The sequence below is a fragment of the Fistularia commersonii genome, chromosome 6, assembly GCF_037954325.1.
Source record: "Fistularia commersonii isolate RoL2024-O1a breed Wild chromosome 6, RoL_Fcom_v1.0, whole genome shotgun sequence".
NCBI lineage: Eukaryota > Metazoa > Chordata > Actinopteri > Syngnathiformes > Fistulariidae > Fistularia > Fistularia commersonii.
Window position 1 is genome coordinate 8,955,330 of NC_141289.1, and position 24,432 is coordinate 8,979,761.

A 24,432-nucleotide genomic window follows, 5' to 3' on the forward strand; every position below is an offset into this window, starting at 1 on the left:
CACGGCAAAAAGGGGGAGCTTGCTGTATGGAGTCACCAAAAAACCCGTTGCAGGTCAAGTGAAGATCCTAAATTTCCCCTTGTGTGAATGAATGGATCTATGAATGTGTGAATTGTTTGTGTCTATGTTAAATGTGAATGAGAGAGTGAACAGTTGTATACCTCTATATGCCGTGTAAATCAGTCAATGGTTGTGTTTCCTATTCGCCATGAAAATTAGGGTGTGAATGGTGATATGTGTGTCTATGATGCATGAATGAAAGGGTGAATAGTTGTCTGTTTCTGCACGACCTGCAAATGAGTGGGTGGTATGGCAGTATGTCTATGTACGATGTCGAATGTGATGTTTAATGACTTAATATGTGGCCCCACCTCTCGCCCCATGACAGCCGGGACACCCCGGCGTATTCGAGTGCAGGATAAGATGTATTAGCTAGTGAGTAAATGGGTGAATAATTGAATGGATGAATATTTCCGTGCCAGTTCTTTACTTTTGGATCAATTCCTATAGTTTGATAGTACAATGTAAAATACAAGGAGAACTTGCTGGTTCTTATCCAGCTTCTTCGTTGCACGGTTAAGAAACACGGCAACGGCCGTTTGAATGTTTGACTCTGCAAGAGGAACTCTGAGAATGTGGCGAGATCGACACGAAAAACACAACACGGCGCATCGATAAATAGACGCAGAGGCAGATTCAGCTGGCCTGAACAAAGAGCCGCAGTGAACTTTTGCCCAAATTCCTTTGGTCTTCCAAAACGTCTGATCTGTTTTTTCGCGGACCGACTCCCAGCCGAAGCTCGATCGAAAGTATGAGGACGAGAGGACGAAGTGTTTGTTCAGGGGTTTTTGTTTTTTTCTTGGGCACAAGTAGAAATCATGGAGGCTGTTCTTCTAAACCGCAATCAGACTGTACAACAGCACACAGCTCTGACCTAACTGAGTTGCATCTCTGTCTATTGGACACTTCCCTGCAAAGTGTTACTTTGTCCGTATTCTTGGCGCGCTTTTCATCAAATTTTTCATCTTTTATCTATTGTTTTCTCTGTCCTGTTCAACGTCTGTATCTATTGTTCTTATCCATTGTTTCTGTCCTATTGTATGTCATTTTTGTTGCCTGTCTTTTTGACCTGCGCTGCTGTGGCCTTCAAATTCTGTATTTCCCCAATCGGAATCAATAAATTATTATAATAATAATGACGATGACATTATTACTATTATCTTTATTACTATTATTGTTTTATTATCTTATTAATAATATTAATAAAATAGTATTTTAATTACAAGGAATATTCTTATTCTTATTCTTATTCTTATTCTTATTCTTATTCTTATTCTTATTCTTATTAGTGCTACAATAAAATATTATTATTGTTATTATTATTTTTATTATTATTATCATTATTAGTGTTACAATAAAATATTAATTACAAGAATTATCATTCTCATATTACTATTATTCTTTTATTATTTTATTAATAATATAAATAAAATATTATATTAATTACAAGGAATATTCTTATTCTTATTCTTATTCTTACTCTTATTCTTATTAGTGTTACAATAAAATATTATTATTATTATTATTATTATTATTATCAGTGTTACAATAAAATATTAATTATAAGAATTATTATTGTCATTATTATTATTGTCACTATTAGTATTACAAAAATATATTAATTGCAAGAATTACTATTATTATTGTTATTGTTATTGTTATTGTTATTGTTATTGTTATTGTTATTATTATTATTATTATCATTATTAGTGTTACATTAGAATATTAATTACAAGAATTATTTTTATTATTATTATTGAAATGCATGCCATAGTGCCAAATGTTCCATCTGGGGTCAGTTGACAGGGAGTTTGTCGTTTTTGACACACACACCGCTCTGAGTCAGCAACTTTCTGTTAAAGCACTAGAGATCCAAAAAAAAAAAGCATAATCTAACCGCTGCCATGCGGTTGGGGGCAGGCCTGCACTCTGCACCGATAAGGAGGGTTAGAATCTGTCATTCATTCCCGCTCAGAGTGGCTGATACAGTGAGAAGTGAGTGAAACCCTGTAATGAACCCTAATAAGCCCCCCCTCGCCTCCTCACACATGACATTTCCTTTTAATAAACCATCAGCTTAATATCCTCGGTGGGTCGTCGGAGCGACAGTGACGGGAACGCACGGAGACGTGCGCACACGGAGGACAAAGGCGGCAACGCGGGTACGGCGAGCCCGGCGGTCGCCTCCCATCAGTCATTAGGCCTGCTGGATGCATGGATACACACACTGATGTAATGAGGCACGGTGAATGTGTTCAGCCCGTGTGTGTGTGTGTGTGTGTTACCGGGGGGTTGAAGGATGAATCATCCCGGGGATGACCTGATTCTTCGGGGAACTTTGGTTGCGCGTGTGCGAGTGTGTGTTTTCTCCCCCCTCGTTTACATGTTGGGGGGTTAATGGCGCGTGAAATTACATCTTTATTAGCATCCCTGCAAGATAAACCACGAGACGGGGCAATAATCAAATCTGTCAGTTACACGCCAGACAATCTGTATTTCTATTTACTTAATTGTGAAGGTGAACAGATTCAAAACCGCGCCTGTATTTTATCATCCCTTTCGCGGGTTCGCTAAACTTCCCACAAACGAGGGCTATTTTTCATGGGCTCGGAGGACACGCCGAGTCGGTTTTTGTTATTGTTTTGCTCGCTGATGTTGCGCCGCTAATTACCAAGAATGACAAAGAGATAGCATCGGCGGAAACTGGCGCCGAGGAAACAGTCATCGATCAACGGCTGCCCGGGCGACAATCAGATCGGCTTTTACATAGGATGTGCGCGCGTTCCAAAACCAAAATCCAAAATCTAGACTTACCGATTTCAACATTTTAATGTCCATTTGAGTGATTGTACTGTAAGAGTAGCACTGTGTTGATATTCCTTATACTGACTCTGTATTTTATGTGGGTAAAATTCAAGTGTTCATTCATTCATTCCTTCGTTATCTACGTTGCTTATCCTACACTCGGGGTCGTGGGGGAAAAAAACCTTCGCTCTCGAATTCAAACATTATATGGAGACATGCAACCATCCATTCATTTATTCATAAAAACCTACAAACATTCACTCTCTCATTCACATGTCATATTGAGGCAACCTTTCACTTCCTTATTCAGACGTCGTCATATAGACATACACGTCATGTAGACATACATTCATTCATTCATTCATTCATTCACATGTAGATATACAACCATTCAACTTCTCATTCACAAATCTTAGAGACATGTGAGCATTCATCCCCTCATTCATAATCTTCAATCGACGGCAACTACTATTATTGGTTGTATTACTACCGTCTGTGTTTGGGCTGTGGGAGAATGTGGAGGATTCCCACGCAGACACGGGGAGAACATGGAGACTCCGCAAAAAAATAATACGATCTTGCCTTTCTCTGCTGATCACCTCTTATCATCCATCCATCTTGTGCAGCTCATCCTGCACTCAGGGTGGCGGGGGATGCTGGAGTTTATCCCGGCTGTCATCGGGCGACATACAAAAACAGACAAACATTCACTCACTTATTTCAGGCGATTTTCCCCAATTTTTTCTAATTAACCTGCTGCGTGTTTTCGGAATGTGGGAGGAAAACGGAAAACTGTCTCTCACTTGTAAAGCGTCTTTGAGTATCATGAAAAGCGCTATAGAAAACCTATGTATTATTATTATTATTATTATTATCATTATTATTAGTAGTAGTAGTAGTATTATTTGTATCATCATTATCATTATAATTATCATTATTATTATTATCATTATTATCATTATTTATTATTGTTGTTATTATTATTGTTATTATTATCATTATTATTATTATTATTATTATTATTATTATTAAAACCACGCAGACATGGGGAGAACATGGAGACTCCGCAAAGAAATAAAACCGTGGCGAAGTCACGAATGTTGGGGTTTATGTTGATGCTTGTTTTCTGTGTGATTTTGGGGTTGCTGGGAATTTTGTGGGTGTGGTTTGGGGCGCAAGGATTTTTCTGTTTTGTTTTTTTTTTTACCTGGAATTGAGCGGGAATAGTTGCACTGCAGGCTTGTATGGCGTGGCCGTGGCCAACAACAGCTATTGCTTATTAAACGGACGTTTTATCGTCACACGGGCGTATCCCCGACTAAAACGCTACAATACAATCATGCTTATCGTGCGCTAAGAAAATGTCTACTGAGCTAAAACCTACACGGGGAAGGAACGCCTCGTTTCATACGTGCATATTCACCCGTTCTTAAATAATACTCGTCGGTAAGGACTTGCATTGCATAACGATATCATTAAACGGTACTTCCTGCTTTGTTTTATTCACCATGTGGTTAAAACAACCAACAGCTCCGCCTCACATCTCCCTGCACATCGCGGCGGCAGCTGTAATTCCTTGTGATCCCCCACGCACGCGGATGCGGTTTATTTTAATTTAACGACCGCTCGCAGACCCACCGCAGACTCCGAGGGGATCCGAGGCGGCGTGTTTCTGTGTGATGTGCGACGTCGGGGAGGCGGGTGACGGACAGGAAAACACTTCCGGTGTCATCTCGCTCTTTATCTTGGGAATGAAAAATGAAAAGCGCCGTCTGTGGCAGAGTTGATTTGAAAGTCGGGACTGGAACGCGTTCCCCCGATTGCGAGTTGGGCCGAGAGCGAAAACCGCCGCCGCTCCCGGTCGCAGCCTATTAGAGGAAGCGGTGTCATGTTAATCTCGCTGAGTGATGATGGCGTGGACGAAAGAGCCGCCGGAGGCAAACAGCAGCTGCTGACGTAGCTTAGAATATCCCCACCTAATCCCCGTAGCGCCGTCTCATCATGAGGACAATCAATATTGAGATAAAATATCTAATATTGATCTGCCGCGTCAGAATATGATGGCTAATTCTGTTTGAGCCGTTCAATGTTTGAAATCATGGCGGGTGGTTCGCGAGGAGGTTCCTGGTTCAATTCCGTAGAGTTTCTACGTTTTCTCCGTGTCTTCGCTGGGTTCCTGCGGGTTCCTGCAGTCCAAAAACACGCAAGAGGTTCATTGGCCAGACATGTAAGTGACGGTTGCATGTCACCGTATGGCACGTGAGAAAGAACGGTTGTGTGTATACATGATACGAGAATGAGCGAGTGAATGGTAATTTGTCACCATATGATTTGTGAATGAATAAGTGAACGGTTGTTTTCTCTATATGTGAAACGTCTATTTCACACGCCATATAGAGACAAACCCTGACTGTTGGTTAGTAGTATAGAAATTGTATGATTTCATTGATTTAATTTCTGCTACCTACCAATTATACATACTGGAAACATTAGGTAATCTGTATCCAGGTAATCCAGGTTATTCTCCTGACGGCGCCACCAACGGGACGATCCGCTGGAAAAGGAATCAACATTCAGTATTCTGACATTTTAAGAAATACTACCATTTCTTTCCTCGGAGTCCGACGCAGGCGGAGGGGAAAACAGTCACTAGACCGACCACCGCCTACTGAACCTCCAAATATCATGTCTGGTCTGTGAAATCATTCGAAACCAAACATTATGGATGTTGACCTTATTTCTTAAGCTTTCAATAATTGCCAGTTCTTCTGCCATCAAATCTGTTTTCTTGCTCTGAACTGTTACAGTATGTTAACTTTAACCACGCATGGCCAAGTAATTCTGAAAGGGTGGATTGACATTTACTGTGTTTGTGCTGTTCTTTTAACTGACGTTTATTTAATCTAATTCTGCTTCAATCACAAGCGCCGCAATCAGGAGTCCAACTGGGTTCGGGTGAAATTAAATTCCGAGCAGCAGCGTCCACGCCGTCCATTTCAGCGATAGCGTTTTATTTCCGGTTAGCGGCCGGCTTGTTTGGATGATTGTCCAGATTTAGAGATCCATACAGACGGCCCCCCTGTCAGAATCGAACCAGGAACCCTGCAGCGGTGAGGTGGAAGTATTGACCAGTCCGGAAATGTCATAGGTAATATCAGGGGTAAGTCTACCAAAAAAAGATTACCGTACAGATAAATCTGCTTGTAGCGGTTTTTATAAGTCAACCATGAAAAGCCAACCCTTCAGCTGCTCCTCGCCACAGCTTGTATCCTTTCTACCTTTGCACCCGGCCTCCCGGACACACAGTATATCCGCTTTTCCTTCTCTGCATCATGTCAACCGACTATCTAGCTTTTCCTGTCATCGTCCCAATATCCAAACTCTTGCCTTCTTCCTCTCCTTCTTCGACTTATCGTCTGGTGCCCTGTAGGTTATCAACGGTGGTTGTTAACCCGGGCCTCGACCGATCCGCAATAAGAGTTGTAGGTTTGATTTGCATATCTGGTTCTGGCACGAGTTTTATCCCCTTCCTGACGCAACCTTCCTCATTTATCCAGGCTTGGGACCGGCTCAGAAAGACACTGGTTTATGCTCCCCAAGGCTGTATTTATCTCGCTATATATAATACACACACACAAACATCTGAGCCTCCTCTCTGGCCCACATACTGCAGGAGCGCTCTTTCAAGCGGACCTAAAACATAAAACCGAGACAAAGAGGGGACTTAATGAGCGACGACGTCACAGAAACCACTGAGCCGAGGACGGCGACGGGTCACTGACAGAGGCGGCTTTACCTCCATGTCTTGACCGAGATCAGGTGACTAAATGTTTGGTCTTTGTTTCACCGGCATTCTGAAAATTATCCATCCATCTTAGGCTCCGTTAAATCAGAAAGTTGAGTATTTTGGGTTCCATGCGAGAGCAATGGTTTCCCAGCAGCTAACCTGTGTTGGAGACGGTAAAGGGTGCGTCTCCTGGATGTACTCTGTGCCGCCGGGACGCCGAGGTTGATGTCGGGCTTTTCGTTTTTTTTTTTTTGTTTTATTTTTTTTGGGGGGGTGCCGCTTTGAAGTGTTGCAGTGGCCCGGGGTCTGTGGGGGTGGAGGCAGCACAACCATGTACATTAAAGTGTATGAAAACACGCTCAGAGATCATTATTTTTTTTCTTAAAAGAAATATGTCCAGTGAGATTAATATAAAGGATTGTTCATAAATAATAACCGCCTAAAAGGCTGTCTTTTGAAGTACTCGTGCTTTCACAAACACCATAAGCTAAAAAGAAGCTTTCCACCGAGAAATACATTATAAACGAGCCGCTGTAAAATTTATCACATGTCAATGATGCGCTCAAATGTTAAAATCAGCTTATGTGTTTGCGTGTGCGTGTGTGAGAGATCCACTATATCAAACACTAAATATGAACCAGACTATGAACATGACAGCAGTTCCTGAAGAGTCTTAGCATGAATGAAAACAAATCCTACTCCTCTCTGTTGCTCAGCAACATACGCCGTGTTGTGTAAAAGGCACTCTTTAGCGCGCCGCGGCAGCGCAACGATTCTTCATTTGTTGAGTTTTCTTTCAACAGCAGCGCGACGCCAAATTATGCATCGAATAAAAACCGACACGTAGAAATGGCAGTGTTTCTCGCTTCCCTCTGCAAGACCTGCAAGTTTTGTCGAACAAAAGTCGCTGTTCGTCCTCAATAACACACCCGTGGACGGTTAGAGGACACCTTGTTTTTTTGGATGGGATCAACCGTTAGCTGCTAGTTGTGTCCGTCCCTCCCGGCCTTCATCCTCTTCCGGTCGCCACCAATCTTGCTTTCTATCTCTATATCCTACTCTCTTGCTTTCCCTCCCTGTCTAACCCCGCCGGTCGAGGCAGAAGGCCGCCCACGTTGATCTCGGATCCGTCCCGAGATTTCTGCCTCGGGTTGGTAGGTAGGTTTTTCTTTGCGAGCGCTCGCTCATTGGCGCGTTGTGGTTTCTGATAATCATTTTAAAGACTGTGGTCCAGACCTGACCTGCATGGCTGATAACCGTGTTGTAAAATCTGTCTTCGGCTTCAGAAAACTACCTCGCAACCCGAAAAGTCCAAAATGAGGCAATTTCAAATTTTAAAACATGCTAAATACGGACATAAACGATTCAAACTCGGGGATTTAATCCCGCGCATGTAGCTCTCGCCAAAGGAGATTTCCGATATCAGTCCTTCATCGGCTAGAACTGAACAGGATGTTTATTTGCGTTGGGTCAGGGGATTATCTCAGTCAAATGGAGACAAACACCGGGATTACTTGCCTTGTGCAACACAATGCAAAGCAGATACACGCTTCATCCCGCAGGTGCATTTAGTACGCAGGAAGTACATCGATGTCATACGTACGGGTACAGATGGTCCGACGCGGGCGGAGAGGAAGTCAAAAAAAGACAACGCACGGAGGCCACGTGTCTCCATGCGGCGGAGTCGGTGGGTCGGCGGTGGAGAGAGAGGGGAAAATGTCACTTGTCTCTCCTGTTTTTGGGTCTGTCTCCACTTATAAAACACCCGTAAAAACCAATAATGCCGCGCAGATGTCGACATGTCGCCCGCGAGCTAACAATATAGACGGTGCGGTATGTCGAGAATGCTTTTGATCAAGGCTTTATGAAGGGAGATGCACGCTTTGATGAATTCTGCTGACATTTCAGGGGGGAGACTCCGGCTAATCAAATCAGTCTGCCATTTCCACTGGTGGCCGGGTAGCATGTTTGCGGCTAACCTCTTAGGAGCTGGGTTTTTACGGCTCAGAGATAAGGAGCTGCGGTGTCTAAGTGCTTCTTTGATTAACGTGCAGAAAATGTTTCTATTTGCAGGCTTCGGGGGGAAAGCGTTTGCATAGATGCGTCGAAAATATGCACAATCGAAATAAAATACACCTGGTGAACCCTAGATCGCGATGTATCTCCCGATGTACTGACCCACTGACCTGGTTTGAACATCAGAATTGAGCGGAGTTATCTTTATTCATCTTCCCTTCTCTACAACAAAAATCTTTCCGCCTCTTTGTCCGCCTCCGAGCGTTTCGCATTTCTCTTGAAGCCGGCGCCATTCATCATGAACACACCACTGCTCTCGGATGCTGACGGCATACAAATGAACTGTCACACGATGCCCAACACACACCTGCATGTGCAAAACACACCCATGTTGTCATGTCCTGTTGGCTCGCCTCACTCTTCTCCATCTGTCCCTCCTCTCTTTGCCATTAAACCCCGAATGCCGAGAGATGACCTTGGCTCAGAGGAATCCATTGTGCGGGGGGATGGGGGTGTGATACTTCACGAATTCAGCTAAAATCCTTTTCATTTCCAAGGGGAATGAGGTGAAACTCAAGTTGCAGCAAATTTACACAAAAGCGTAGTTCAGTATTTGCAGCCACGACGTTCTAACTTTTCACATCCAGGAGCAAAATAGCTTTTTTTTTTTTTTTTTTTTTTTTAAATCTGGAAGTGGGGGGGTTGGACATGTGGCCGCAGTGTGCGGAGCGCAGCGGATTGCGGCGTCTAAATTTACCAGGCAATCGAGTTTCTTCTTCTCTTCATAACCCCGCAAACTGCCAGCTTTTTTTGAAACGGCTGAATGGGCCTCTGATAAATATCTCAATACTTCCTGTGCTGGCTTGAAAGTGAGGTTCTTGCAGATGGGGATTATAATGTGAGAAAATGATCCGCTGTTTCATAAAACAGCAGGCCTGGAGGTTCACAGGAAAAAAAAAAAAAAAAAAATCTAACTTTATGGGGGAATGTGAATTTTGTTTTCACAGCTGTTTTCATTAATTCTACCCATCAGGGTGATTCTTTATTGACACACTTATGAATAAAATGACGGGGTTTTGATGATTCAATACACAAGTCGGAGTGTAAACCACCCAATGGAAATGACCGGAAACCTTTGAGTGGTACACATAGAAGAAGTACTTTGTGAAAATCTAGGTATTATCTGTTAAAATTTGCAATTTCTCCACATTTGGTTGTTTAAAGCGTGTATTAGCAGTTTCAGTCAACTCATGACTGAGCCCGACAGACGTTTATTGCACTTAATTATTCATTCATTGAAGAATGGAAAAGACAAATTAAGACCTTTGGTTTTCTTTCCCAAAAAAAAATCGAGAGTCTGACCTTGTAGAATTTAATCATAGCTTGTTTTTTTTGTTTGCCTTTAATAGTGAGCATTGAAATTCCCAAAGCACCGAGATTGTTCTGCTTTTTTCAGCAACCGACGACGGCCGGATGGTCAAAAGTTAACGGATGTGTTGTTTTTTTTTCCAAAGATTTAAAGCTTCTACCCCGATCTGACATCTCACGTTGACCTGATTCATATCTGCTTGGTTTATGATACATCGCCAACAACCGTCGGACACGAGTGATAAATAAATCTCAGTTAAACTACAGGTGAACACTGACAGCCTGCAGAGGCTGCAGTAGAAAGGCAGATACAGGACACACTGTGGAGGCCAAATGAAACAAGTATACATGTGGAATGACGTTTAATAGGAGAATGCTGGACGGAAGCATCATTTGACTTCAGGATTCCCCTCAACACTGTGTTTTAGCACCTTTAGGCGAATTATTATGGGGTTTACTTGGTGTAGGTTTAGTATTTGGGTTCAGTCAACCGGTGAGGGTTGTCCGGCAGCAAACAGCATGACCGGCTTGAGATGGTTCAAAATGGGGTCCACCTTGCAGCAAGAAGGTCCTTGGTTCAATATCCACCATGGGCCTTTTCCATGTGGTCTCCACTTTTCTCCCCGAAAAGTCCGAAAATATGCAAGAGATTAATTGGAAACTCTAAATCGTCCAGACGTACGAATGAGAATGTGAATGGGTTGTATGTCTCCAAAATGACATTTGAATTAGAGTGAATGGTTAAACGTCTATATGATGCGTGGAGAGGGTGAATTGCATGTCTCTACATGATGGGCGAATTAGTGATTGACTTGTTATAGTAAAAATGATAATAATAACAATACTTATTATGCTTGTTATTTGAAGACACCTTTCTTGACACTCAAGGACACCCGACAGACAAATACTTACAAAGAGTAAACGTTAGTGACTGGCGAGCAGAAGCAGCAAGTTGTACCAGCATTCTCTCACCGGAAGCTAAGCGTTGGTGACATAAGAAAGAATAAAAGTATATGAAATAAGACAGCTGGGACCAGACAGCATAGGATGGTGGTTTGAAGGGTGACTGGTGACAAGGAAGATCAAGAAGACAAAGGCAGAGCACAAAGGACAAAGCGGTGGAAGCTGAAAAAGGGGGAGTGTTGTATGGTTTTCAGGGAGGAGTTGAGGTCTGTGTGGTCAAGGAGAACTTCCAAACTACAGCTAATGTGATCAGGGAGACAAGTAGGAGGGCACTTGGTTTATCATGTGGTAGGAAAGTAGATAAGGAGACTTGGTGATGTAATGAGGAAGTGCACGAGTATATACAGAGAAAGCGGTTACCAAAGATGAAGCGGGACACTGAGGGGACGGTAGAGAACAGACATGAGTACAGGGAGATACAGCGTAAGGTAAAGATAGACGTAGCGAAGGCAAAACAAAGGGCGTACGATGACTTGTATGCTCGGTTGGACGGTAAGGAGGGAGAGGATGATCTATGCAGGTTGGCAAAATAGAGAGATAGAGATGGAAAGGTTGTACAACAGGTCACTGATTAAGGATAGAGAGATAAATGTATTGACAGATGCTAAAAGAGTGATGGAAAGATGGAAAGAGCACTTTGAAGAGTTGACAATTGAGGAAAGTGAAAGAGGGAAGGGTAGAGGAGGTGACTATTGTAGACCACAAAGTAGCAGAGATTAGTAAAAGTGAAGTGAGGAAGGCATTGAAGAGGATGAAGAGTGGAAAGGCAGTTGGTCCTGATGATATACCCGTGGAGGTGTGGAAGTGTCTTCAACAGGATCTTAGAGAGTGAGAAGATACATGAAGAATGAAAGCGAAGTGTGACGGTGCCCAATTTTAAGAATAAGGGGGATGTGCGGAATTGCGGCAACTATAGAGGGATAAAGTTGATGAGCCATACAATGAAGTTATGGGGAAGAGTAGTGGAAACTAGACTGAGAGAAGTCAGCATTTGTGAACTGCAGTATGGCTTCATGCCTGGAGAGAGTACTACAGATGCAGTACTTGTTTTGAGAATGCTAATAGAAAGTATAAAGAAGATCAGAGGGAGCTGCACGGTGCTTTTGTAGACTTGGAAAAAGCCTACAACTGGGTGCGGAGGGAGGAACTCTGGTATTGTATGAGGAAGCCTGATGATGATGATTACAATTATAATATCTTTATGACATGTGAATAGTTGTATGTGTCTAAATGTCACCCTGTGATTGATTCAGGGTGAGCCTCGCCTCTCACAAGCCTGAGTGCAGGAAAACGGTACAGATAATAAATTTCTACAGACTCAAAGGAAGTCTGTTTTGACACATCTTTGAGTGATTTTTTTTCCAAAAAATACTCTAGGTTTGCTGAAAGCGCCTTTTGTTTGCTCGCTTGAGTAAAGAGCCCGTTTTGTGCATCCAACACAGATTGTATTTTCCATGTGGAGAACTCTGACCTTGCTTTGGAGCCGCCAATAATGAAATGTCAGCTGTCAGATGAGCCGGTGACGTTAGCTGTTCCTGTTGCCTGTAAACCTCGCGCAGCTTTTGATCACCGACCCCCTTCGCCTCACCGCCGCGCCTCCGCGCTCACACCGCCCCCCAAACCCAACAGTGATGGAGGAGAAAATCTCTTATCATGTGATGGCAGCCTTAGATCAGGAGATTAGCGCCACTCACCGTGTCCCCGTATCAATTATGGAGCGCAGGCCTAAGGAGAATTAGCTTAGCATCAGTTAAATAACGCAGCTTGCTCGGTTTAATGTTCAGCAAACCAGATTCCGACAAGAACGCTGATTGGACATTTCCGTCATAACTAGCGCGACGCTTCCGGGCTTGTACCAAGATTAGCAAATCCACTAATGCCTGTAGCTTAACATCTAGTCTAAGTGCAATATCAGTCATCCCTCTAATTTTCAACAACGGATCAATACCAATATGATTACTTTTCAAATGTCAAGCTATCCTTTAACAAAGTGCAAATGGCAAAGATACATTTACGTCTAAGGATGTCATTTATTTTTACTTTGATACTTCAGGGGGCGCGCTTGTCTATTTTTAATGTGAACAATTTATCCATTCATTTATTATTTATACCGCTTACGGCGGGGGGGGCTATCGCAGCTGTCATTGGGCGGGAGGCGGGGTTCACCCTGGACCAATCAAAGGGACCACATATAGAGACATAAAACTATTCACTCATTCACATGGAATATGGAGGCATTATACAATTCACTCACTCTTTATTATGTACACACACATGTAATTCACGCATGTCCATGCATCATATGGACATTCAGCCATTCACTCCAATCAGAATGTCGTAAAATGACAACCACATGCACTCACTCATTCATACACAATATAAACACACAATCATTTACGCATTATATAGAGACATACAACCATGCACTCACTCATTCATTCTTTGTTGTAAATTAGCAGCCAGAATGATGGAAGGCCTCACGTGTGTGTGTGTGTGTGTGTGTGTGTGTGTGGTCAGAGAGCTGCCCCTGGTTGCCTGCATGGTTCTGTTGCAGTTTTGGGGTGAAACCTGCTCTCCACTCCCCCTTCTAGCTACTCATTCATTTGACAGGATGGGAATGCATGAAACGATGTTTGGGATATCAAATAAAAAGCAGATGTCAACGCTTGCTTTAAGAGTCACTTCGGTAATGATAATCATTAGGATGCAATTTCTGACACACTGACTCATAAACACAAAGCCTGGAGAAGGCAATCCATCAGGAGTCCCACTGTACGGGGCCATTAGGGAAATAAATCATGCGTGGACTGTCAAAGATGTAATTGACTGGAAGTGACTTTGTCCTATGAGTCTACACTCACCAGGAACAACAAGAGGCGGTGCGGTCCAGTCACAGGTTTGCTCCCCTGGCGATGCCACGTCCTCGAGGGGGGACGCCGGCGCTCGGCCCCCCCTGCCGGTTTTGACTTCCGTCATGAGCCGAACACGCTTGATGTATCCAAGAAAGCGATTATATAATTATGTGCAACAGGGAGAGTGAATTGGAGCAGCGGCGGGGCTTTCTGCTCGCTGACCCTTATTTCCGCTTTGCCGGTGACCCCCCCGACAAAGCGCCGGCTACCCGCTCGAGTGGGGTGACCAGAGGTGTAGGTGTTAAGAAGGGCCGCTCTGCATGTCTATAATGAAATCGCCTCCTTCTATTTAAAAAAAAAAGTAATTGCTCCATCCTTCTGGATGTTGCCATTGTATTCAACAGCTTCCCCTGATGACTGCAACATGCAGCCTCTCCCACTGCGTTCCTATGGTAACAAGTCAGAAGAGTGTCTGGGAGATGAGTGATTGTCTGTGTGTGTGTGTGTGTGTTCATCGTGTTGGTGTGGCTTATTTTTTTTACATAATGAATCAATTACAGAGGCTGCGGAGCAAGCTCATTTGAATAATAGCTTAAAGAAAATGTGTGTGTGTGTGTGTGTGTGTGTTTGTGTGTGTGGTGGGGCACTTTGTGTTTCCTCCCCACACAACATGATTTTACTGAGCATCTTTCCACACCACATGTACAGTCAAGGCAACATTCTGTGTATGTGTGTGTGTGTGTGTGTGTGTGTGTGTGTGTAGCGGGAAGAGTGTATAATGGGACATCCAACTGACATCATTTGCCTGCCAATCTGCACCCTGCTCGCCAAACCAGCCTTCGTAATTGCTTTGCCAGGCAGGGATACAGCGTCTGTCCGTCTAAAGTCCCCCCCCCCCCCCACACACACACACACACACACACAAAAACACAAAAACACACACCCAAACACACACCCACACATGAGGAAGTGTCACACTGCCTCCTGGTGTTCAGTACTGGTCTGGACTCGGGTGACAACGGCACTCAGGTTGACACAGCAAAATGGCATATTATATAAAAATTATGTTATTATTATTAATTATAATTATAATAAGAAGAATATTAAAATCAAGCGTCATTCAACAAATCAAAAGATGATATTCGGAAGTGAATGGCGATTTAAGGGTGAGTAGGCCACTAGATAGGAAGACAGTCAGATAAGGATAGATAAATAATAATAATAATACATTTTTTTAAGGCGGCTTACTCGACACTCAAGGACGCTGTGCAGACACAGATTTAAAATACAAATATAAAAACAAAGTGGCTAAGTTGTAAAAATATAATAAAGATAGATACAGATTTAAAAGAAAGAATAAAAATAAAAACAATGAAATGTTTCCTTTTTATTGAAGAGCTTCCCCTGACGACTGAAGTGTGAAGAAACAATAAAAATGATAAAAATGACAAAGCGGTAAAAATAGAAGAAGGATAGATAGATAGATAGATAGATAGATAGATAGATAGATAGATAGATAGATAGATAGATAGATAGATAGATAGATAGATAGATAGATAGATAGATAGATAGATAGATAGAACTTAAAACAGTGTGAGAACGACCATCTTCAGAGTCCTTCTGCGGTCAGAAACACGTTTTGCTCTTTGCTCTTTTGTTTCGCGTGACATACCAACATTCAGAGAGTATTTCAATCGACACATCGATGCTGGAGCGTAACAAATATGTGAATGTGCACCAGACAAGTTGCTATTTTTATTGTTCATTAGGAAGCTAATCTTTTATAATTAAGAAGGGAGGGGGTTAATTAAGCCTCATCCCGACTGCTGGATTAAGACCTTCTGTTTCAGAGGCTTATCATCAATATGTGCAGAATGATGGCAGAATAGAAAGAACCCAATGGAAGCTTCACAGTAGAAACAAATAAGAGGAACTAAAGCGATGGGAATTTTGCTGGTTTAATTGAGCACCATCCACTTCCAGAAAAAGGAATCAAATAAAAGCATCATGTGAGAATGTGAAAGCGATGTGTTCGAGAAACAAAAGTCAGTATGGTGGCACCACCCTGTGGCCAGCCTGCGAAGCTGCATGTAACCATCAGTTCTAAAAGCTGAGGTCTTTCAGTCCAGTCGTTGTCTTCAAGTAAAGGAAGAGAAAGCAGGAGCCTGAAGGGCCGATCAGTTTTATAACACAATCCCCAAGAATTAAGAAGATCTGGGAGTCGAGTGGTTGTTTCCAACATTTGGTCCCCCGGGTCAAAACCACCACTGTCTGGGAGTCTCTTCTGGATCTTCTGCCACAAATAAAAAATACAACCTGGTCCTGAGGAGCTCCGCCTGCTACACCTGCTTTGGAAACTGTTGTGGCCAGAACTGAAATGACTCTCCTCTAGTCCATGTTCTTGGAGTACCGCTTAGTTTTGTGTGTGTGGCCTCTTGCAGCACGTGCTGCTGATGCTGTGCGTCCTCAGTTGGATCCAGGTCCAGGGCTTGATAAGAAAGATGTTATCTCTTGACTGGTAGCAGGCTAACTGAACACTTGATTAGCGTGCCTTCACACCTTACTGGGTTCCTCACCGTGACGCTTTGTGAAGATCCCATTTGGTCTGGTGCTGCTAGGATGCTTGTAACCAAGCGCTTATAGGAAGGTTTTTGTGCAGAGTTTGAGGCTTTTGCATTTGAGAGCAGGCTTTGAACTTCAGTTGGCGTACCTGTGGTCTGCAGTGGTGCTGATAAGTAATTTGAGAGCGTTTGCCCCCGATGAGCTTGAGAATTACCGTAGCTGACATAGCCCAACTCATGATTCGATACTGAGCTTAAATTAAGAGCATTTCAGCTGACTTAAAGCCAGAGTTCAGGAGCGAGACCACAGATGTAAGCCGGCCTGCCCTCCGAATAAGGTCTTCTCTCAGTGCCTCGACGGCCCCTCAATGGAAACTTTCCTCAGCAACGAAGGCTGGAAGCAGACTAACCTGTGAGCTGAGTGAAGACTCTGAATCAAGACGTGATTTTTGGTTCTATGCCTCTGACCGAGGGCTCAAATTAATTGGTTGATGTCCTTTCTCAAACATGACCAGTCCCTGCTCCCAAAATAAAGGTGCCGCAGTCTTGAGACTTCCAATGTTGGCCAAACGGGCCCAACGCAGTCTTAAGTACAATTGGTATTTTCAATTTTTTTTAATTCCCCATTGAGACGAGGGGCTGTGGGGGCGCGGTTAAGCCAGGGATTCATTTCCATCCCGGAAGTTCACAGTTGTTGTTGGTGTTTGATGAATAAAGTTAGAACTCGCCTTGGTTTTTGCAATCCTTCCTTCTCACACCACATTGGTGACTCCGCTCTGGACATGTGTGACTCAGACCGAGTGCGTGACCGAATTTCAGCCACGTCGCCTCAATTCTCACAGTTCTCGCTGCGGCTTTGGCGCTCCCGGAGTTCTGGCAGGGGAACCCGGCTCCCTGGTTCCAGCACGTTGAGGCGCTTTTCCACCTGCGTGGAATTCTCTCGGACAACACCGAGCACTTCCTTGTTGTCACTACGCAGGACCAGCAGTCCACAACAGTTTTGCAGCTGTTGCATGACCCACCGCGATATGATAAATACGCCACCCTCAGGCAACTTCTGCTCCGAAGGTACAGTCTGTTTGCCGCGGATTAGAGGAAGGCGATTTCCTTTTCCCGCACATCTTCTTGCACCGGCTCCCTCCTCCGATACCTGCTAGCTACCAGGTGGCTAGCTGTCCAGAGCGTGACATCCGAGCCCCTGCAAACGGTGGCAGGGAACGTGGATCCAGCCACAGTGACCCGCCGTGCTCCTTCAAGGCGCAGAGGAGATGCAAGGCTGGCGCTCAACTGCCATGGACACCGGCGGACACACCGAGCTGTTGTTCATCAGGGACACGAGATCAAGAAGACCGTTTTTGGTGGACTCTGGTTTGCAGAAGAGCCTGCTCCCTCCGACGCAAGCGGACATACAGGCCAGAGGTGGTGGCCCGCTGCTGAGCTACTGGTTCGTTAGTTGCGACATTCGGCTCGATGTCAGTGTCTGTTTTTTTCACGGCTGTCATTTTGAGTGGGATTGTTTGATCGCCTCCATCACATTCCTCTTCATCGGTGTGGACTTCAGCTCGTGGACATGACGAACCGCTGTTTAATTGACTCTGTGTCTTTCGCCACATTTCTGTGTGTGACTGGAGGAGCTGGGCCGCTAGGTCATGCTAACTTTTTAGCATCGGGGGATGTTTTTCAACATTTGCCAGCAGAATTTCCGTTGCTCACTATGCTCGCCTTTTCCACCGCAACTACTAAAACAAGGTGCGGGGCACTTCATCCCGAAGGTGGGGCCTTATGTTTTCATGGTCCAATAGCCCGTGGACCTTTTTGATCCACATGGTGCCCAAGGCCTGCGGCTCTCGCGTCAACTTTCGCAGGTTAAACAATGTCATCGCTAACGACCGCTACCCCATCCCCCACATTCAGGATTTGTCTGTGCGCCTGTCGGGTGCGAGCAGGTGCCTTCAAAGATGCAAGTGGTAGCTGATTGTCCTCATCTGGCCTAAGTCAAGGAGTTGCAAGTATTCTTGGGCACGCTAAATTTCTACAACCATTTCCTCCCTCACGCCGCCCACCTCGTTCAGCTGCTTTACAGGGCTTTACAGATCAGACAGGCGGAGGACATGGTTGACTGGACTCCGGAACGGTTTCTGGCTTCCAACAGAGCTAAGTGCGCCTTGACAACCCTTCTCGCCCATCCCACACCCACAGCTTCCATAGCGTTGACGACTGATGCGTCTGACATTGCCAATGGGGCTGTGGTGGAACAACAGGTGGGGAATGCATGGCAGCCCCATGCGTTCTTCAGCAATAAACAGTGGGATATTGAGCGCAAATATAGTATTTTCGACAGGGAGTTGTTGGCCCTGCATCTGGTGACGTGGCATTTCCGTTTTCTTCTGGAGGGCCGTTCCTTCACCGCGTATGTAGACCACAAGCCATTGACTTTTGCCATGTCTAACGCAGCTGAGCCGTGGTCCACTCGCCAGCAGAAACATCTCGCGGCATTTCGGAATTCGCGATGGATGTTAGGCGAGTGGCTGGGAAGTCCAACCCGGTTGCAGATTGCCTGTCGGGGGTGCTCATGTGCCCTGTGCATGTTGGCATGGATTTCTCGGCTACGGCTGCCGACCAACCCGCTAATGCGAATGTCCTCACCCTGAAGTTGACTTACACTGGCCTTAAGCTAGAGGAAATGGTTGTGCAGGAAGGTGGCCCTGCCCTCTTCAGTGACATTTCTACCAGCCATCCTCGCCCAGTGGTTCTGGTGGCTTGCCATCGTCGGGTGTTCGACTCTGTGCACTCCTCCTCACACCTGGGGGTCTGGGTGTGATTGAATGCGTCTGGCCAGGCATTCATAGAGACATCAAGGAATGGGAGGCCGCATGTGTGGCATGCCAGCGCGGCAAGATTCACCGTCATGTCAGGGCAGCCCTTGAGCCTTGTTTGATTCCGGCCAGGCGCTTCAACCACCGACGCGTCGACCTCGCGGGCCTTCTGCCTCCTTTGCAGGGCTTTACGCACCTGCTCACCATGGTTGATCGAGCCCCCAGGTGGCCGGAAGTGGCCCCGCTGTCCTGCAAGACAACCACGGACGTGTTCCAGGCTTGTCTTCCTTCCTGTTCTTCGGTGGCTCGTTTTGACACTCCATATGACATCACTTCGATCAGGGGTCCACTGTTTGTGACGGCGCTCTGGTTGGCTCTGGCTGGGTCTTTGGGGGCGACGGAACAATGAATGATGGCGTGCCAACCTCAGGCAAATTGCTTGTGCAAGCGGTTCCACTGGTCCCTCAAGGTAGCATTGTGGGCCGCGCTCTTTGGCGGCAACTGGGTGGACCACTTGCCTAGGGTTGTGCTGGGGCTGTGTTCAGCCCCTAAGGACGACCTCAACGCCAAGCTCGGTAAGCCGCTGCGGGTCCCAGGGGAGTTTTTGCGCGGCCTCCATGTCCATCCGCAGATCCCGTCGTGCTCTTCGGCTCTCGGTTTCCGGGCCCCGTTCACCACTGTTTCCTACGGTGCTTTGTGCCTGCGGAGCTCGTGTCGGCTCAGTTCATGTTTGTAAGGCATGACGCACACTGCTCACCTCTTCAACCCCCCTGTCCGATGGGCTGCTCTGGGTTCTTGAGGCAGGCACGAAGAGTTTTGTGCTGGATGCGGGCGGGTGTGGGGAGCGTGTCACGCTGGTTCCGTTGAAACAGGCACACAGGGTGACTGGTGAAGTGGTGTCTCCCTTCTAGGTTCCGCACCATAGTTGCCTCCATCCAGGGCTCCAGCAGCGCCTCCGCAGGTCCAGCATCCGAGGCCTCCTGCCATTTCGATTGTAGACCACAATGTAATGGTAGCATTCATTTTAAGAGTTCCTTACTTATGTCAAACATTTATTTGGTAATTTGGGGATATTTGAATGGGAAGTTTCTGTAAATATCCTTGCTACTTTCTCTGTTTAATTAGTAGAACAGTGTCTAAAATGCTCCTTTTATTTATGAGGAAGGTCTAATAACTTCCCAGGGAAGAGTGCTATAAAGCACTCTAAAGCATAGCAGTGAAAGCATCTCGAGTGAAAGGGAAAACAGCGAGAGGATAGTCTTTGGGAAAAACGTTATCAGTCAAGATCTGCTGTTCCTTTCGCACCACTTTCTCTGCATCTGTGGAGAGTTTACAGCGTTGAGCTCTAGCACGTTGAGTCTTTACCTTTGTCAGTGTTGTGTGACAGCGATGCTTCAGGAACTCCTACCCATGAGACAGTTCCCGATGTTTCTCTGAAGACAAAGAGCTCCAACGCCAATCATCATCTCCCTGCCTGATGTTGGCTCGCCTGCTTAAACCATCAGTTAGATGTGCATCCGGGTAGCACTTGAAGTAAATTAACGTTTGATTTATAATTGGTTCCCATCTCCCCGTCTTGCCTCCTATAAGAGGTTCCCATGGGGACCACAGATCATTACCATGGGAACCAATTATAGCACATAAAGGGAGAGGTGTTGGAACAATGAGAAATATGAGAAAGTCACAATTTTGTGGGCATTTATGTTCTTTCTTTTTCTAGCAGAAAGAAAAAAGGCTGTTTGCATCGCACACAAACTAGACATCCTGAGTTTAACGTGATTCTGAACCATTTGAATTTAAAAAAAAAAGATGAAAACGTTTTCTTTAACAGCTCAATGCTGCAAATGCTGTTTCACAGACAGTAATAACAGGTAAAAACTTCCATTTAGCAAAGGGAAACTTTCTTTAAAGATCCTTAACAATGGGGGGGGGGGTCACTAGATTTTTCTGCTACCTTTAGCATCTTAGAAGGTAATAAAAGCGACTGTCCACGGAGGGCATATTAACGTCTCCTCCATGACTTCTCGTGTAGCTTTAGAAGTGAATGGTCAGCATGTCTGAGAGCCTGGAGGGGGACACGGTGTCGGGCAAACCGGATACTACCACCGTCCGGTTTACTCTCCCGGAGTTCAAACTCCAGCTCGCCCGCAAGCGACAGAAGAGTGGTTTCACTTTCACTTTAAGCGGCTTTGCAGTACACATGAATGGCCGCTAGGGGGCACTGTTCCATTAAAGTGATCGCTCCGAGTCTATGCGGCTAGAAATTATGCCGCCGAGCCGCACGGATACCTCAGCTTCGCCCAAAAGGCAAACACTAGCCATAATGGCAACATTTATTATAAAGAAGTTACCTCATTTATTCCAACAGAAGCTCCGAGGAGACGTTTACTGAGAATATATTATAGCTTATTTCCCCCCCCCCAAGTTTGGATTAATGTAACTCAACATATATGGTGCAAACATTTATTGGAGTCAAAAAAACAAAAAACAAAATAAAAACACCTCGTGATTCACAAACAGGAATCCAGAAATTAAGCCAAGTCGTGACAAACTAGAGTTGCATTTTTCTTGTGCATATAAACATTTTAATTAAATATAAAACAAAGTGGCCTGGCTGAGTGCAACAAACAGGTAAGGAGGGCAGGAAGGGGTTAATAAAAGAAAATTCAGGCCCTGTCCAATACCAACCCAATCTCATTCATCACTTCAGTGTAAATTCAATATTCACTGTTTAAACAAGTGATTTCAGACTAATCAGGTAGTACATCGATGATTCAGTGTTTATTGTATTGGCTCACATTGTACAGGTGCTGTCTTATTGCTGGGAGACAGGATCTGTCACTGCTCAAGTTGCGTTGAGGTGGAGCCTGGAATCAAGCTTGGGGCACCGCTCAGGGAATCACTGACGGAGGTAAAAGAGAGTAAAACACATTTCCTTTGAAATGTCAGTTCAATTTCAATGCACCACTGTGGTGGTTTTAATGTGGGCACAGCAACATTCTAGAACCAGAGACAGATAGACAAAGTGTAGATTTTGCTGTCGCAGTCATACGCCTGCTAATAAAAAGAGCCACAGTGAAGACACTTACTCTTAAGTTGGCAGATAAACCCAAAATCCCCCAGAGCATTTTAACTTTAGAACAAAAGAGGTGGTTGTGGTTGGCAGCCAAGAATGTTTTGTACAAACCAAACTCAAAAAACATTTGGTGCTCAGTTTTCACCCTGCACAGAGCTGTAGTATAAAATAAAATTAAAATAAGTGAACATTCACTCATCAAACAATTGTTTTGGGTTTGGACAGAGTCTGGGACTCGAGCCAAGGAAGTCCAGACTGAGGCAGCGGAGGCAGGTTGGTGAGATGTGCAATCATGTGGCGCTCCTTAGACGCACGAAAAATTTCTCAGCTGTGAGCTGGTCTTGTCTGAGTCACACAGCTTCCCCTAGAGTATGGTACGAGGCCGGGGCTTTAAGGTACTTCGAGGGCTGCTGTGGTGGAGAGCGGTGGTGGGGGCAGCGTGTATGGTGGGAAGCATGGCGAAGATAGAGAATGATGAGGCCACGTCTCCGCCGGGAGAGTCTCTTATCATGTGGCACAACCAAGGCTGATGGTCCGGCAGCCGCTGGATCGATTTGCCTCCTTTCCAGAACTCTGCCAGGAGGTGGTGTGAGTCTGTGCAGCCAATTCCCCTTGGAGGACCTGTCATCTCCAGGCTCTGGCTGCTCACTGCAGCAAACACGAAAACAAGCAAACAAAGGGGGGGAAAAAAAACCAAAAAAACAGCAGATTCAGCAACGGCGCCAATGAACGAAACACCTGGCATGGGTAATGAGAAAAATCAGACCTGCACCATTGGGAGGCTTCTATAAACTTCTGCTGTTAACCTTAAAGGCTTGATAATAGCAGAGTGGTGCCAGCGTGGAAAAATATAATTGTCTCTTGATTTGTTCTTTTTAAACAATAACATGTCTGTAAGACTAGAAAAATAACATTTCACATTTTAGATGGCTTCAACGGCAGTCACTGGGCAGCATGTGACCTCCCCTCTTGTTGACTGTAAACAGAGATTGATGAAAAGAGCACCTGAACAATGTAAAAATTGTTGGTGGTGGGGGGGGGGGCAGACAAAATAATCAGCACAATTTTATTCGGCACAACCCTTCGGGGGACCGCAGGCTCCATAGCCAGGTGTGAATTCTGCCCAGTCCGTAATTTATTCTGCTTATGTTCACGAACAGCTGCTCTCTGCTCAGCCACGGAATGTGGAAAAAACATATTTTGATACGATAAAAAAAATAAATAAACAGTCGATCTGCAAAATGATGCAGTTTGATTCATAAATGTGACAGATTTTAAAAGTTTCTTTCTCGTGACTGGCTCTTGAAAGCTAATGATTAGCAGCAAGAAGAAGCGGTTTGCGTTCACTCTTGGGAAACTGCATAAAATCTCCAGATAAACAGCATGAGTGTCAGTGGAGGTCAAATCTCAGACAGAGCTATTAAAGCTGCGCTGTAAACTCCGGCCAGACTAAAACTCAAGCCTCCCTCTGGACTTCCTATTACCTGCTTCACCTACACTGAGATCTGAAGAAAGAGATTTTCTGTTGCCCTTCCTCCCATGATTGCTACGCCAAACTCCCAGTGGACCCTGCGGAGACGGAGGACATTGATTAGGCGTGGAAGTAAGGGAGGGAATTTTCACTGACAAGAGATGTAATGGGGAAACATAAATGCTAGAGCAGCTTTAGTGTTTCCATGAAATAAATTCGCGTTGTTTTGGTCAAGACTCCTGATTTCCGGGATGAAATACGTGGCGGTTGATAAAAGTGACGGAACATGAGAGAGCAAACAAGACGTTTGCATTTTGGACCTGGTGCTTGGCCACCATGTGCGCGGTGTGGAGGAGCGGCGGTCTGATGGAGGCTTTGTACTGCAGAGGGTGGCCCAGTAGAGAATAGTGAGCTTCACCTGCGGGTCACAGAATCGAGACGAGGTTAACCAAAGTCACACCGGTAGACATCTTGACTGCTGAATCTGTACAGAGTTATTATGCTCAGGAGGAATTGAATTTACATCTTTGCCCTTGGAAATTATGTAATTACTAATTTACGATACAGATAAAGCGAAACAAAAAATGCATGGACTGAGTTTTTATGTTTTAACTATTCCATGTATTTGCTCACTTATGCTCCATGACATTTTGAAGG

General features: G+C 44.9%; 1 protein-coding gene across 14 annotated transcripts in view; it reads right to left on the bottom strand.

Annotated features, from left to right (window-relative positions):
- Positions 1-21,677: 21,677 nt before the first annotated feature.
- Positions 21,678-24,432, bottom strand: part of LOC147233329 (R3H domain-containing protein 1-like) — a 48,590-nt gene continuing 45,835 nt past the window's right edge. For 10 of the 14 annotated variants that reach the window (XR_015106269.1, XM_086148007.1, XM_086148008.1 and 7 more), the window contains 3 exons: positions 24,096-24,193; positions 23,789-23,873; positions 21,678-22,952 (listed from right to left, as the gene is read on the bottom strand). Coding sequence is in view for 13 of the 14 variants with exons in the window: in XM_086148007.1 (XP_086004133.1) it covers positions 22,669-22,952; positions 23,789-23,873; positions 24,096-24,193 (467 nt within the window). In the remaining variant the exon portion in view is untranslated. The remainder of the gene's footprint in view (positions 22,953-23,788; positions 23,874-24,095; positions 24,194-24,432) is intronic. The other 4 variants (XM_086148015.1, XM_086148014.1, XM_086148012.1 and 1 more) reach the window with 1 other exon arrangement.